Source organism: Ochotona princeps, chromosome 24 (genome assembly GCF_030435755.1).
Source record: "Ochotona princeps isolate mOchPri1 chromosome 24, mOchPri1.hap1, whole genome shotgun sequence".
Classification (NCBI taxonomy): domain Eukaryota; kingdom Metazoa; phylum Chordata; class Mammalia; order Lagomorpha; family Ochotonidae; genus Ochotona; species Ochotona princeps.
Window position 1 is genome coordinate 17,384,505 of NC_080855.1, and position 16,158 is coordinate 17,400,662.

Consider the following 16,158-nt stretch of genomic DNA (forward strand, 5'->3'; position numbering starts at 1 on the left):
ACATCAGAAAAATAACGTGTTCTCTGTAAAAAATCAGAAAGTCGCTTGAGGTTTCTACTATTTTAAAGAACATCTAGAACATAAATAGAGAAGAATCTGCTTCCATAAGTAATTTTCTGATAGGCCCGTCCGCTTTCCTAGGAACGTAAGGAAGAAATCTCCATACCTTGGGCATCGTGGACGTAGCAATTTAGCATCATTGCCGTGGCAACTGCAGGCTCCACCACGTGATTGACGGGACTCCCACCCAATATATTTTTGGCATGGGTCGTTTCTAGCCAATAGAATGGAAGCAAAGACCTAATGGTGACTTGGGCGGTGACTTGCGGCTTACTTCTGCCAAGCGTCATCAGCTTGAGCCACGAGCGCGATTGGCCCACTGTGCCCGGCGGACTGGCTGCTCGGCCGTCCCCGCGATGACTTGCGCTAGGGCGGCGGCGGCTGGCGGCCTGTGGCGGCTGCGCCCTGGCGCCCGGCGACCCCTCCCAGGTACAGACGCGGGTGTGTGTGGTCGTGCTCCGCGCTGGCCCGGCGTGCCAGAGAATGTTCGCTCGGTCCTTGAGATCGGAGAGGTCGCGGGGAGGCGTCACAGCCCTGCGACCGGTTGCGTGACGCCAGACCTGGGGGCGGGGTCACTTGAGTGGCGGGTTCCTCTCCGGGGGATGACGTCTTCGCAGCGTTAAACGCTTTGACGTCACGGGAGGAGGGGTTGGCATTCTGGGCTGAGGAACGGTGTACGATGGTGGAAGTGGGGTGTCCCCGGCTGGGTGACACCGAAGCCCGGCAGCCTGGGCTCGGGGTTGGTTAGAAGTGCGGGTCCAGGCGGCCCGTCCCTGACGTGCAGCAACCGGGAGCCTCTTCGGGTGGTTTGACGTGCCCGGGAGGGAGCCCGAAAACAAAACCAGCCGACCCCAGGTCGGGTGCTGGCGACACCCACTCAGCTGCCCCACAGGGGCGTCAGACCCTGCGATCGCCAGCTTTCACCCACACAGCCTGTTGTACATTCCTATTCCAGTGCGTGTTTTCCAGTTAAATCCGTGGAAACAATACCCATGATCCAAGGTATTCTCGAATACCTGCCGTGGATAGGCATAATTAAATGCCGCACCACAACGCCCTGTCCCCTCCTCATCTACTTACCAAAGCACTCAGGTCTTTTTTTTTTTTTTGTAAGATTTATTTTTATTGAAAAAGTCAGATATACAGAGAGGAGGAGAGAAGATCCTCTCTCCGCTGATGCCCCAAGCGGCTGCAAAGGCTGGAGTTGAGCCAATCTGGAGCCAGGAGCTTCTTCCGGGTCTCCCCTGTTGGCGCAGGTCCCAAGGCATTGGGCCATCCTCGACTGCTTTCCCAGGCCACAAGCAGGAAGCTGGATGGGAAGCAGGGCTGCCGGGATATGAACCGGCGGCCCCAATGTGGAATCCCTGCACGTGCAAGATGAGGATTTTAGCTGCTAGGCTACGGCGCAAGGCCCACATTCAGGCCTTCGTAATGAAAGAACCAAAAATGTGTACCCCGCATGCATCTTCCCTCTGCTTATTTTTCTATGAAATACAAGTGAAAAGAAGTACCTGGAAGTGACATGGCTGTGAGCTGTGAAATACGTTAGCAAATGATTCCTGTGCAGGTTGAGGCTGACTTTGGGAACTAAGTACCTTTTGAAGTCTCCATTTCTCCATCTGCAAAGTGGACCCTGCACCTGTGGGAGACTGGAGGAAGCTCCCGTCTCCTGGCTTCGGGATTGGCTCAGCTCCAGCCATTGTGACCACTTGGGGAGAGAACCAACGGATGGAAGATTTTTCTCTCTGTTTTTCCTCTCTGTAGATCTGCCTTTCTAATAAAAATAAATGAATCTTTTAAAAAATTATGGGGAGGGACCTGGCATTTTTAGAGCCGCCCAGGGGCTTCTGCGATGCAGCCTGGCTTGAGAAAAACCTCCAGGAGGGCTTAGTGCTGGACACAAGCTCTGCTCCTGCCACTGTAGCACATGCGATCTGTGTAGATTTAAAGTGTGTTCACCCTGCAGGGTGAATGAGTGCACTCGGGTGTCCCTCTGGTCACTCTGTGCCAGCTCATAGACAGTCTCTGTGCTCGGGCATTCCTTTCTTCCACCTGGGAAGGAAAACCCCCAGTCCTTGCAGAGAATGACAGACATGTGGTGTTGCAGCTTGCGGGAGAAGAATCGGCGTGAGATTCGGCAGTTCGGGAATGACCTTGGACAGCGTCAACCGGGCGGCCGTGGATCGGATCATCCGTGTGGATCACGCTGGGGAGTATGGTGCGAACCGCATCTACGCGGGGCAGATGGCTGTGCTGGGTCGGACGAGCGTCGGGCCCATCATTCAGGTGGGTGCTGGTGTGCTGGCTCTCACAAACAGGTGTCCCTGAGAGTCCTCGAGAGGGCCGAATCGCAGAAGGTCGCTAGCTGTCTCCCAGGGGATGGAATTGGTTTGGAGGAGAGAGGGAGAAGCAGAAGATTAGAGAGTTGTGTTTCTGTAACAAAGGTGGAGAAGCAGATGCACCATGGACTGAGGGTGTTACCATATCCTGATGGGGCAGGCAATGATGAAACAAAGGGTGAGCATCGTGTCACTGGGTCTTTGCACTGAGAGCTCGTGGCACCCTGTCCTGGGCAGTGCCAGGCAGCAGGTGTGTCCACTTTGTGGTCTTGAGGGCGTGGATTCACATCCTGTCCTCTCCCCCAGCCTTGATCTGCCAGACAGACTGGAAACACCTCCCCGCTTGGGTTTGAGTACAGAATACTTGAGCTGGTACCAGACAAGTTAGTGCGCATCACATTGTCTGCTCTGAGTCCCTGAGCGAGTGCCATTATCTTTCTGGCCCTCCCTTGGTTCATCTTTGTTATGGACATAGCTATCATTTGCCCTCAACAGGTGGCTATGTGGCCTGGACAACCTGCCTAGCAGCTGGTTGGCTCCTGGCACTTAGGAGGTGGCCACTAATGTTGGCTGTTGCTGCCCTCCTTTGCCTTCAGTTATAAATGATAACATTCTCAAAAGAAATGACACAGCAGGGCCTGGCACGTAGCCTGGTGGCTAGAGTCCTCACCTTGCATGCACTGGGATCCCATGTGGGCGCCAGTTTGTATCCCGGCTGCTCTGCTTTGTTTCCAGCTCTCTGCTTGTGGCCTGGAAAAGCAGTAGAGAATGGCCTAAAGCCTTGGGACCCTGCACCTGCATGGGAAACCTGTAGGAAGCTCCTGGTTCCTGGCTTCAGATCAATGCAGCTTTGGCCATTGCAGCCATTTGAGGAGTAAACCAGTGGGTGGAAGATCTTTCTCTCTGTCTCTCCTTCTCTCTGCAAATCTGACTTTCCATCAAAAAATAAAATAATAATAAATGTTTTAAAAAATAAAGGAAATTACACAGCAGCTAGCATTCTGCCTCTCAGGTCCAAAGCAGGTTCAGTCTCATTCCCATGTGTGCGCTTCTCTTGGTTGTTGAATGGGCACCTTGTGGGCCCCAGGGACTGGCCCTGCTGGCATTCCTGTCCTGTGTTGAGATCCTGGACTCTCCTGCAGCTTGTTGGCACTCTCTTCTGTGTCAGAGGTTCCTTTGGGTCTGATGTTTCACTTCACTTTTTTTTAATTAAAAAGAAGTTATTTGGACCCAGGGAGAGATCGCTCATCCACTGGCTCGCTCCCCTGAAGCCCACACCAGCCAGGGCGGGGCCGGGCGGAAGCCAGGAGTGCTATAACCTAGGTCAGGTCTCCCCTGGGGGTAGCAAGCACCCTCATCCTTAAGCCATCTCCCGCTGCCTGCATTAGTGTGCGTATGTATACAGCAGTTGTCATTTTTCCCATTTCCCACTAGCTTCCTGTGTGCCTTGGCATCGGCTTGCTGCGTTGCAGGTGGCCTCTGTGAGTTATCACGTGTTTATCTCTGTGTCCCTTGCAGAAAATGTGGGATCAGGAAAAGGAGCATTTGAAGAAGTTCAACGAGCTGATGGTGACGCTCAGGGTGCGGCCGACTGTCCTGCTGCCCTTCTGGAATGTGGTGGGCTTTGCGCTGGGTACGTAGGCACCTGTTGAGCAGAGTCCGGGCAAGCCCAAGCCTGGGAGATGAATCCATCAGGTACAATGGGGGCAGTTGCTGCCGGTCTGATGGTGTGACTGCGGGTTCTGTCCTGAGCGGACCCCAGAGGACATGTGGCAATAGCTGGAGACACGTTTGGTGGTGATGGGTTAGGAGATGCCGCTGGTGTCGAGGGGGCAGAGGTGAGGGAAGCCATTAGACATCCCACAGTGCCCTGTGCCTGCACTGATGACACAGCAGTGACGAATCCAGCCCCACATGTCAGTGGGGCGAGGACTAGCTGTGGACCTGACCGCCCTGGGCGTGGCCATTTCAGGGGCAGGCACGGCCTTGCTGGGGAAGGAGGGCGCCATGGCCTGTACCGTTGCCGTGGAGGAGTCCATAGCTCATCACTACAACAATCAGATCAGGACGCTGATGGAGGAGGATCCCGAGAGATACGAGGAGCTCCTACAGGTAGCGGACCGTCCTTGGGAAGGGAAGTGGAGGACCTGCAGGAGGGGGGTGGGGAAAGTGGGTGAGAAGAGGGGGAGGGGAGGTGGGAGCACCTCATGCTAAAGGCGAGTGAACAGAGGCACAGAGAGGGAAAGCTGTGAGCCCTAGTCACACAGCTGGGGCGGGGTTGGGACTAGGACTACTGCCTGCTGCACTTGGAGCTGCCCATGTCTGTCACTACACCCCACATCCCAGGCAGAGTGTGCAGAAATTCTCTGAGCATGAACCCTTCAGGTTAAAAAATGGATAGTCTCTGATTTTTTTTTCACATCAAATAAAGCAGCAGGTTTTTTTTTTTGTTGTTGTTTGTTTGTTTGTTTTAGTTTGAGAAAAGAGAAGAGAGTGAGTTCCCTTGCACTGGTTCCTGCCGGGATGCTCGCAGTCACTGTGACGGGGCAGGGGCCAGGCACTCCATGCAGGTCTCCCGTGGGCTAGCAGGAGTCTAGTCTTGTCACCTGAGCCATCACTGCTAGCTCCCGGGGTGCTGGAGTGATTGGCAGGAGCCAAGTATTGAACCCAACTATTCCAGTATGGGATACGAGCATCCTAACTGACATCTTAATTACCAGGCTACATGCCCGACTGTTTCTTTTTTTTTCTTTTTTAAGGACAGGTTGGTAGACTGGCCTGCAGCAGACCACCTCATAAATAAAAGTTTTATTGTAACAGTCCATGCCCACCTGTTGGCATGTCTCCGGCTGCCACCACAGGGGCAGCATTGAGTGGTGGCAGTGGTCACTTCTCACTGGCGAGGCTTTGAGTATTTATTCTCCAGCCAAAGCCTTGCCTGGGGCCTCAGCTTGCCCGGTGAGCCTGCCCAGCAGGTGAGTTGCCACATGCCCCACTCTGCCTGCCCCTATCTGACCAGGTGATAAGGAAATTTCGGGACGAAGAGCTGGAGCACCATGACATCGGCCTGGACCATGATGCGGAACTGGTAGGGACCTGCTTGCTGCTGCCCATGCCTGGGATGCCGTGATTCGAGGGTTAGGGGTGGCAGGTGTCTGTCCTGGGAAAACAAATCTTCAACCTGGCAGTCAAAGGGAGCAAAGTGGCCAGGCGGCTTTAAGGAAAAGCCAGCAGATGCGTTACTCTGGGGGTGGGGGTGGTCTTCTTGCTGATTGACCCCCCCAGATCCTCCTGCCCTTGTTTCAGCAGGAGGAAAAGCCTCCTGCCCGTAACTGCCCCCCCCCCCGCCACATTAGGGTAAATTGGTTCCCAAGTGTCACTTCTCACCCAATCCCTGCCCGGCTAGCCCCCCCATTATCCCAAGTGAAAGGTGACACATTTCTCCCCGGCTCATTCACCTCTCGCCGTGCCACAGGCCCCAGCCTACACCGTCCTAAAGCGCATCATCCAAGCCGGCTGCAGCGTGGCTATATCCTTGTCAGAAAGATTCTGAGCCGCATCCACTCGGGCCTGTCGGGGCAGATGGTGACAGCCGCACAGAGAGGGGACGTGTGCAGTTTGCACTGTATGCATTTCTCTTTGTCTCTCCTTCTCTGTGTAAATTTGACTTTCCAATAAAAAATATATCTTTTTTTTTAAGTGATTTATTTTTTTAAAAAGTGATTTATTTGAAAGGCATTACAAAAAGACAATGAGAGATGTTCCATCTGCTGTTTTACTTCTCAAATGGCCGCAAGGGCCAGGGCTGGGCCAGGCTGAAGCCAGGAGCCTGGAACTCCATCCAGGTCTCTCACATGTGTGGCAGAGGCCTAAGCACTTGGAACATCTTCCACTGCCTTCCCAGGTGCATTAGCGGAGAGCTGGACCAGAAGCGGAGCAGCCAGGACTCAAACTGGTGCCCATGTCAGTGTGTCAGACCAAGGCTTAATCCAAACTTTCTAATTTTTTTTTTTTTAATCTCACCATCCTTCAGGCCAGCAGAGAGTGTGGAAGTCCTGCTCTCATGAGCTGCCCGTGCTGTCTTGCCTGCTGCCTCCCAGCTCAGTGTGCAGGCTTTGCAGCCGGGAGCTCTAGGCCCAGGAAGGCACTCCCAGGGCCCTTGTTCAAAGCCCGGATTTGCTGCTGTTTGTCTAGCGTGTGTCAGAGCAGAAGGCTGTTTTTGTGCTTTCCAAACAAAGCCAGGAAGATTTCCTGAAATCCCTTTTGATTGCTTTAATTCCAAGACAGCTTGTCCTCGTGTGTGAACAAGGGGATATTGTCTCTGACTCCTTTCTATCATTCTGGGAAACGTGGTTCTAGAATTGGACAGCATCCGAACCGAGCCTGGGTTGTTACTTCAGCAAGCTGCATCGTTCCCAAGACACGATTGGAGCCGTAGTCTCCTGGCCCGTGTGTGATTCCCTGGCCACGCAGAGGCTGGCCTGTGTGGGCTAGTCGTGTGCTGTCCTCTGGGAGCATGGTAGGAATGCAGGACTTAGGGCTGCTCTGAGACCTACTCAGCATTTTAGCCAGAGGTGGTCATGGGCGCTTCAGGCCACACAGTCCTTGAGGTGCCTCTGTTTGCTGCAGCTTCATTTTCCGCGCCTCAAGCCTGGGCTGTACTTGGCAACTTGTTTGTATCTAAAGAATATGTACTCCAGACTGGGGGCCTTGTAATGAAGGGCAGTGTCTCTGACTCCTGACTCGGCCAAGTCTAACCTGTGAGGCGGTCACCTCTGGCGAGGGCTGTGTCACAACAGCAGATGGCATCACGTGCCAGGCACGCATGGTGGGAATGTGTGAGAGAGCTCTTTGTTGTTCTTGTTGTTACTGAATTTATTTTGGCTCATGCTTCTAATCTAAGGTTTAGGGACCACATCTGGCGATAGCTTTGTTTTGTTTTTAAAGATAGATTTATTTTTACTTGGAAGGCAGAGTCAAACAGAGAAGGAGAGACACAGAGAGGTCTCATTTGCTGGTTCGTTCTCCAAATGGCCAGAGCTGAGCCGATTTGAAGCCAGGAACCTCGTCTGGGGCTTTTCCCCACGTAGGTGCAGGGCCCAAGGACTTGAGCCGGCCAACCTCTGCTGCTTTTTTCCCAAGCCATCAGCAGGGATCTGGATGGGAAGCAGAGCAGCCAGGACATGAACAGGCACCCATATGGGATACTGGTGTAGCAAGAAGAGGCTTAGGTGCACAGTTGGTCCCTTATGCATGGACGGACCTCTTTGAACAGAAATGCCTGTGGACCATTGGGGAGGAGCTACTGGTGGGAGACATTTAACCTCGGAGCTCACCCGGGCGTCCCTTTAAGAACTTTGGACCCGGATGAATTGAGAATGGGAAAAACAGGATCTTTCCCAAACCACTTGACTCTAACGGGCTCTTCCGGAATGTCCCGGGGCTCAGAGTTCGCCCCTGCTGAAAAGGCGCCTCCAGGCCTCAATGGCTGTGTCCTTCCTTCTGCCTCCTGGGAACACACCCCAGCCGGGACAGGACCCCAGAGGGCGCCCGCGTGCAGAGAGCTGAGCTCACCTCCAGCCAGGCCGCCACTGGTTTCCTGCAGAGGGACCCCGCCTCGGCAAGAGGCTAAGCCTACCAGCTGAGCTCTGGTCCTGCAGCGTCCCTTCATCGCAGCTGAATGCAAGCGGAGCAGCGCCGGCCCCTTGCCAAGTGCGCAGTAGCTTTCTGCGCTGCACACTGGACTTGGGCATCCTGACCTGGGGGGAAACATTTGGGTTTTCAGAAGCAAGAAGAATTGGGCAAACCCCCGGAGGCCGACTGTCTGCCAGGAGGGAGTCCTGAGCAGCAACCAGGTCAGAGGGCAGCACCGAGTCTCTGCTGGGCTGGGCTCCTGCGCCCTGGCACACGCGCCTTCCCCTTGTGCCTGAGCCTCCTGAAGCCTTTTTGCAAATTGCTTTCTCTCTCAGCTGAAACCATCTCACATCCTTCTTTCCTCGCGCCCCAACCTTGGCTGCTTGCCTCTCCTTTGCCTTCTCTTTGCACGGTCACTGCCTGGCCTCCTGACAGCCAGGCAGTGTGATCCTCAAGGTCAAGTCCAGCCCCAGGTCTCCAATGAGCAAGCCCTGTATTTCTGCTAACCAAGTCCAGTAGACTCAGAATGCATCAGGATTACTAAAACGTGACTGGCCCTCTTGGTCTCAAGGTTAACACACCCAGAAATGTTTGGATGAGAGTGTAATGTGGGGAGGGAGGGTCAGCCTTGGCAGTGGCCTTCCCTCTTCTGTCCCTCTGCACCTGAGCCCAAACCCAGCCATGACTCACCTTGGCAAATGTCTAGTCCACAGCCAGGGTCAACTGTTCTCCTTCAATGCTTTTGTGTGTGTGTGTGTGTGTGTGTGTGTGTGCTTCATCTTCTGAGAATTCTTCCACTCCTTTCCGTCAGTTGTTCTTGCAATAAGTTTTTAATTTCAATTCTATTTCTAGGACTAGGCAGAACTCCCCAGTGCTAAATGCTGTATTTTTTTGAAGGATTATTTTATTTTTATTTGAAAGGCACAGTTATATATAGAGGAGGAGAGACAGAGAAAGAAATCCGCTATTTACTAGTTCACTCTCCAGATGGCTCCAATGGCAGCAGCCTGGAGTTTCTTGTGGGTCTGCCACATGGGTGCAAGGGCCCAGGCACTTGATCCATTCTCCATTGCATTTCCAGGCGCATTAGCAGGGAGCTGGGTTGGAAGTGGAGCAAATGGGATGCATGCTGGTGCTCAAATGAGTTGCTGGACGGCAAACATAGCTTTAGTGTGCTATGCCACAGTGCCAGTCTCAAATCCTGCAGTTGTTAATTGGATATGTGTATCAGAATAAACTCTTGATATATACACACATGGTCCACTCCACAGATATTTTTATCCTGATTCTGCCTGTTGTTGTGTGGTTCTCATGCCTCCAAGCCTGCTTCCTGGGCTGATTCAAGATCCCTTTTCTATCCCATTTTCTTCACTGAACTCTTCTCTGATGTGACCAGTTCATTCAGAGCTGTGACAACTGGTAACACATGACCGCAGTGTCTTCAGGCAGTGGAAACTGTGGCAAAAAAGCACAGTCCCCATTCTGGGGAGAGGAGGGAAAAAACAGCCTTCGTGCACTATTTTCCATGCCTCATTTCCAGGCGGCCTTCTAGTCACTACAAAACCACGTGGAGTTTGCCACCTGTCACACTTCCTGGAGGTGGCTCTGTGTGTGTTTCAGTAAGATCGCATGGGTGTTGAAAAGATAATTATCCCTGTCATTCACCTGACTGCTGTGAAGGCACACAGCGGAGAATTTGGCACATGACAGTCACACTCCTATCTTTTTCTTTCTTTTAAAAAAAAAAAAAAAAAAGATTTAATGGGCTCAGCAGCGTGGCCTAGTGGCTAAGGTCCTCGCCTTGATCCCATATGGCCGCTGGTTCTAATCCCGGCAGCTCCACTTCCTCTCTGTCTCTCCTCCTCTCAGTATATCTGACTTTGTAATAAAAATAAAATAAATCTAAAAAAAAAGATTTATTTATTTTTATTGGAAAGTCAAATTTACAGAGAGAAGGAGAGACAGAGAAAAAGATCTTCCATCCTCTGGTTCACTCCCCAAATGGCTGCAGTAGCTGGAGTTGGGCCAGTCTGAAGCCAGGAGTCTCCCACGTGGGTGCAGAGATTCAAGCACATGGACCATGCTCCACTGCTTTCCCAGGCGTATTAGCAGGGAGCTGGAGGGAAGTGGAGCAGCCGGGACTTATTCGAACTGGCGCCTCTATGGGATGCCAGTGTCACAGGTGGAAGCTTTACCCGTTGTGCCATAGCACTGGTCCTGGTCAAACATTACTTTGCATGTGTTTGTGTGGGTGGTTCGGGATGAGTTTAATGTTTAAGTCAATAGATTGAGTAAATCAAATCGCTGTCCCTAAAGGGGTGGAACTTACCCCATCAGTTGAAGGTCTGAATAGAACAAAAACACTGAGCAAAAGAGAAATCCTCCTGTCTGAGTAACGAGAGCAGGGCCATGGGTCTTTCCTGACACTCTCTCTCTCTCTCTCTCTCGCTCTCTCTCTCCCACACACACTTCCTGCATTCCCCCACACATTTCATGCATTCCTGTTTCTCTCTCTCTTTCTCATCTTCTACTGATTCCATTTCTCTGGAGAACCCTGACCAACACAGGATCTCCGAGGAAAGATGAGTCAGTGGTGGGAGTTTCACACTGAACTCTTAGGAAAATGTTAAAAATACAGGGCAGACAGAAGGAAGTCATGGGAAGTGACTGGCTTTGGCGGGGTGGAATGGGAGAGGAAGTTTTTTTCCCAACACACTATTTTAGTTATTTTTAGCAGTTTTTTCCCCAGGGACACATTTATTTAGCATTTGCTCCTAGAGTTCAGAAGTTGCAGCCCAAATCCTGCCTCGCTTTGAGACGTGAAGTGTTCGGTAGTGACCTCACTGAGGAACCAGGGAGACAGTGGGAACATGTATGGTATCGGGAGGAGGTGTCTGTGTGTGTTGATGTGATGTGTTTTCTGTACCTATCAGGCTCCTGTCATTGTAACAAACACCCAAGAGGAGCTACGTGGGGAGGAAGGGGGTGCACTTTGTTTGTAGCTTTGGAGACTCATGTCCAAAGTCAGGCAACACCATTAGTCTGGTGTCTGATGAAGATAGAACTGGAAGTTATGGGCCGGGTGCGGTAGCGTCGTGGGTAAAGTCCTCTACTTAAACGTGCCAGGATCCCCAGCATCCCTGCTTCCCATCCAGCTCCCTGCTTGTTTGTGGCCTGGGAAAGCAGTAGAGGATGGCCCAAGGCCTTGGGACCCTGCACCGATGTGGGAGACCCGGAAGAGGCTCTGGGCTCCTGGCTTCAGACTGGCTCAGCTCCAGTCATTGCAGCCACTTGGGGAGTGAATCAACGGCTGGAATATCTTTCTCTCTGTGTCTCCTCCTCTCTGTATATCTGACTTTGCAATAATAATAATAATAATAATAAAGAACTGGTAGTTATGTGGAATGTATGAGGAAGACCAGTGATGCAGCAAGCCAGGAAGGAAGAGAGAGAGAAGCAGAGACTGAGACAAAGAGAGAGAAAGAAAAAAAGTTTGATCTAGACATAAATAACCAAGCTTCGCCAAGAACCACCTTCCCGGGGCATGTGCTGCAGCAGCATCAGAGGGCTCCCCCACTAGCCCCATCTCCCAGACTCCAAGATGGAATCAAGTTTCGACCCCTTCACCTATCAGGCCATTGCTTTGGGCTTTAACCATTCCCAGGGGCCTGGGAGCCAGGTCAGGTTCAGCAACAGCATCTTGTACCTCCATATCACACAAAGGTGACCTGGAGGGAGTGAGGAAGCGGGGTCTGCCAAAGCCTCATCCTCAGTGTTTCTATATGATTCCATTTGTCAGAGCAAGACTTGGGTAGAAGAGGAATGGGAAGAGAGAGAAACAGCCCCTGTCCTGGGCAGTAGCCGTAGGAGATCCAGGAAGAAAACTCTTGGCTCCTGGCTTCCGGCCAACTGTCCCACTTCCGTGACTTTTCTCAGGAGTGAGTTCGAAGTGGATGTTATGGTGTGCCGCCTGTGTGTACGAGCCTTTCAACCATCAGCTCAGTGAGGCCCGAGGGCTTTGTTTCATCCACTAAGTGTACCCCACGCGTGGGACACACAGTAGGTGGCCAAGCAGCGGCTGTTGAATCAGTGAATGCTGAATGAATGATGTATAATGTGCAGAAATCCCCTCTGCGGGACCAGGGTCGTGCTGTTAGCGGGATGCACTGGAGCCTGCCTCTGTCTGCCGCATTTGCATTGTGTGCTGTTCCCTGGGCAGCAAGAATGTTTGCTTCCTCCTGCGTACGGTATGGACGGGGCATCCCACTTGGATGCAGGTGAGGGTTCCTGGGGGACCCCTAAAGGACAGTTTTCATGCAGGGTCAGAAATAAAACACATCAAAGCAAACCCGCAGAGATAAGCCAAAGGCAAGGGCATAAATGGCTCCCTGCAGCCCTCTAGGGCTGAGAGGCCACCCTCTCGTGCATACAGTGCCCCGCGGGCCCCTCCGGGCTGACCTTTGGATAGTGCTATAAAAAGGCAGCCAGAGTCACGGCGTCTTTGCTCATAATGCTTCTTCAACCCAGGAGGAACATAATGAAGGGCTTTTGTGTTCAAGTGCACGGTGCACATAGGCCGCTTGGGGTCTGGCCACGCTGCTGGACAGAGCCTAAAGTGAACAAAAGAGCAGAAGCTCTGGGCAGCCTGGCATTGCCAGCGCGGCGTCTGCCAGGTGAAGCTCAGCACACCACTCCCTTCCGCCCTGCCCCACATCCTTTGTTTTTTAAGGTTTATTTTATTTTTGTTGGAAAGTCAGACATACAGAGAGGAGGAGAGACAGAGAGGAAGATCCTTCATTGGATGATTCACTCCCCAGGTGGCCACAACGACTGGAGCTATGTGGATCTTTGGAGCCTCCTCCAAGCCTCCCACGCGGGTGCAGGGTCCCAAGGCTTTGGGCCATCCTCTACTGCTTTCCCAGGCCACAAGCAGAGAGCTGGACATGAACCAGTGCCCATATGAGACCCCAGCAGATGCAAGGAGAGGATTTAACATTAGGTCGTCACACCGGGCCCTACATTTTGAACTTTAAAAGAATAATTATTTATGGTCACTTTATTTGGAAGGCAGAGGGACAGACAGGACTAAATCTCCCATTCTCTGGCTCATTCTGCAAGTACCCCACCCCCGCCATAGCCAGGGCTGAACCATGCTAAAAGCCAGGAGCCAAGAACTCCAGTCCGGTCAGAGGCCCACCATCAGCTGTCTCTCAGGGACGCAACAGCAGGAAGCTAGAGACGGAAGTAGAGGAGCTGAGACTTGAACCAGCCTGATAAGAGTAGCAGGTGACTTCTGAGTTTTGAAATTTGTTCTTTTCCCAGGAGAGTGCTCAGGGGCCTGACCTTCCATCTTAATGCAGGCAGTGACTGGAGCCACAGCTCCCAGCCAACCCTGTGGTCTTGGGAGGAAGCCATGGGGAGCATGTAGTTCTCTGGGGGGCTAAGTGAGAATGTTCAGTAGAACGTCCACTTACAACATTTCTGACCTAACAACGGCTTACTGAGACACAACCTGACTGTGAGCTGAGATGCACCTGTATTCCAGAGCCCAGCGATCCCCATCGTTTCCTTACAGTCCACATTCATCCAAGTATTTCCTTCCGAAAGGTCTTCAAGGTACAGACGGGCAAACTGGAAACACTGTGGTTAGGCTGAGGGGTGAGGCTTCCTGAAAATTGCTGAGATTTCATTTCTGTTTCTGGAAAACCTGATAGATCAGAAGTGGCTGCTGAAGGCCGATGAAAGAGGTGGGCAAACCCAGGATTACACCAAGTGTAACTAACTAGAGGGATTTAGGACAGGCCCTGAGAGATGCTGTGTCCCTGCACCTGCACTTAGGAGCGAAGGGTCAGTAGCTTCAGCTTGGCCAAGGTGGCGGTAGCTTCAGCTTGGCCAAGGTGGCTGTAGCTAACCTAGGTGCACCTGGAATTTCTCCAGAAGCATCAACATTCCAGGCATTGGGTAAGGCACATTCCAGGGTCCTCCCAGCAAGACCAGCCTAGCAGCTTATCTTACTGACTTGGTTTCTTTCCTATGGTTAGGGGATGCCCTTCAAAGCCATCTGAAGAGCGAGAAGATGGTAATGCCCAGGTCAGGCTGAATCCCTACACTGATGTGATACGCCGGGTCAGGACTGTCCTCCTTCTTCTTTTTAAAAAAAGATTTATTTGTTTGTTTATTTTACTTGAAAAGCAGAATTACAGAGAAACAGGCACAGATCTTCCATGTATTGGTTCACTCCCCAAGTGACTGCAATGGCTGAGGCTGAGGCGATCCAAAGCCAGCAGCCAGAGCCTCTTCTGATTCTCCCATGCGGGTGCAGGGGTCAAGGACTTGTACCATCCTCCACTGCTTTCCCAGGCACATTAGCAGGGAGAACGACTGGAAATGGGGCAGCTGGGACTTGAACTGATGCCCACGCCCACATGGGATGCTGACAGCTCAGGCAGAGGCTCAGCCTGCTAGAACATGATGTTGGCCCCAGGGCTGTCTTTTTATATCTCCTTACTTCTGTCTCCGGGACTGGGCTGTTTTATTAGAAGGATAACCAAAGCTGGCCCAAGAGCTCCAGCAAAATGCAAGGCAACACCTGTTATGAAGAAGAGCCATTGCCATTATTTCAGGGATGGGCTTTGGGGTGCTTGAGGAAACCCAGAAAGGGGTTAAGGGGACAGAGGTCTACAGTCCCTTGAAGGTGCAACTGGGGCCGCAGGAGCCCTTGCAGGGAGGTCCCCCACGTGCCTGTCACCTTAACCTGCGTTGCTGGAAGGTGGTCTTGTTTCTTCACTTTGTGGGCATGTTGTGGGGCAGAGAGAGAGAAAGAGAGAGAGAGAGCGTGCACAAAAAGTAATGTGAGGTTATGTCTTGAGGAGGATTCAGAGTCCAACCTCATGTAAATGTATGAACCCCAGCGTTGGAGTTTTGTGGTCCTAAGAAGTTGGAAACTTAACCGATGAAGGAGTGTGGGAGGTGGGCCTGGTGGGTTGGTGCACACCCTCAGAGGTGTTTCTTACAAGGGCTTTGCTTATGAAGCCTGAATGAGGCCCAGGTGTTCTCGCCCTGCTTCCTGGCTCAGTGGATAAGCCTTGTTGAGCCTGACTATGCTGCACCATTGCCAACCTCAGCAGCAGCAGCAGCAGCAGCAGCCAAGCCAACGAGCCGGTCTTGTACTGTACACTACGGTCTCGTACACACTACCCGTCCCTTCCCTTCATGAGCAGCCTGTGTCTGGACTCTTGTAGCAGGGGTACAAGGCTGACTAATGCGTGCAGGTAACCTCCTTCACCCCTTTACTGCAGGTGCTGGCCCGACAGCATCTCACCCCAGCACCTCACCATGCTGAACGCTGACAGTGTGTCTGATTTGCACAGCTGGTCTTCTTGGCTTCCTCAGATGTGCGACTCATGACACTTTGGCTTTGATGTTGGAGGAAAAAAAAAATCTGACCTCTCTAGTCCATGAGAGGCAGAATATCAATTTTCAGCATGGCAATTTCCTGATATTTTTAGTGTATTGTTTTCTTCTCCAAAATGGGATGGAATATCTCTTTCCTAAGCATAAGGAGAAATTGAGTGAATTATTTGGGCAGTATTCATAAATCCAATACACAGATTGTACCTTTAGTGTTTAGCTTTACTGATTTCTCTCACCTGGATGCATCCATCTACCCCTCTGTGCATGTGACTTGATGGGACATTTCTGAACACTTGACCCCGAACCCCACAGCATACACATCACTCATGAGAGTCCAATATGTGCTCATGATACTTGGAGGGAAAATTTGGATGCCGTGAAACACACATGTCAGGAAGCGGATCACTGAATGAGTTTTGACAAATGTGTAATCCAGACCCATCCGCCTGCATATGCGGGGTAATGGGAACCAAACACAATTTGCTGCCAGTTTGGAGATGTCCCTGCCCCGAGAGATGAGACCTCATTGTGCAAAGAGCTTTGTGAAAAATTCCCTTCATCCATCTTCTTTTGCTCCGAAGAATGTAGGCCAAAAAAAAAAAAAAAAAAATCACCAAAATGAGCCCAGAACTTTGGACATGACTGGCTTGAGGCCATGTGTGACATGTGGGAGAAATGGGTTTGAATCCCAGCTTTCCCGCTCTTTGTCTAC

The 16,158-nt window shown here is 51.8% G+C and overlaps 1 protein-coding gene across 1 annotated transcript; it reads left to right on the top strand.

Moving 5' to 3' along the window:
* Nucleotides 1–319: 319 nt before the first annotated feature.
* On the top strand, nt 320–6,096 carry COQ7 (coenzyme Q7, hydroxylase). Its single transcript, XM_004586784.3, has 6 exons — nt 320–489; nt 2,168–2,346; nt 3,918–4,032; nt 4,372–4,511; nt 5,419–5,487; nt 5,875–6,096. Exons 1-6 carry the CDS (start codon nt 417–419, stop codon nt 5,950–5,952), a joined length of 654 nt encoding a protein of 217 aa, XP_004586841.2. The 5' UTR covers nt 320–416; the 3' UTR covers nt 5,953–6,096.
* Nucleotides 6,097–16,158: the final 10,062 nt, after the last annotated feature.

What these genes read in the sequence shown, in the direction of transcription:
- COQ7 (XM_004586784.3), top strand. Translation starts at nt 417, where the DNA reads ATGACTTGCGCTAGGGCGGCGGCGGCTGGCGGCCTGTGGCGGCTGCGC. An exon ending in CGCCCGGCGACCCCTCCCAG is followed by an intron (nt 490 to 2,167) that starts GTACAGACGCGG and finishes GTGGTGTTGCAG; the next exon opens with CTTGCGGGAGAAGAATCGGC. An exon ending in TGTGGTGGGCTTTGCGCTGG is followed by an intron (nt 4,033 to 4,371) that starts GTACGTAGGCAC and finishes TGGCCATTTCAG; the next exon opens with GGGCAGGCACGGCCTTGCTG.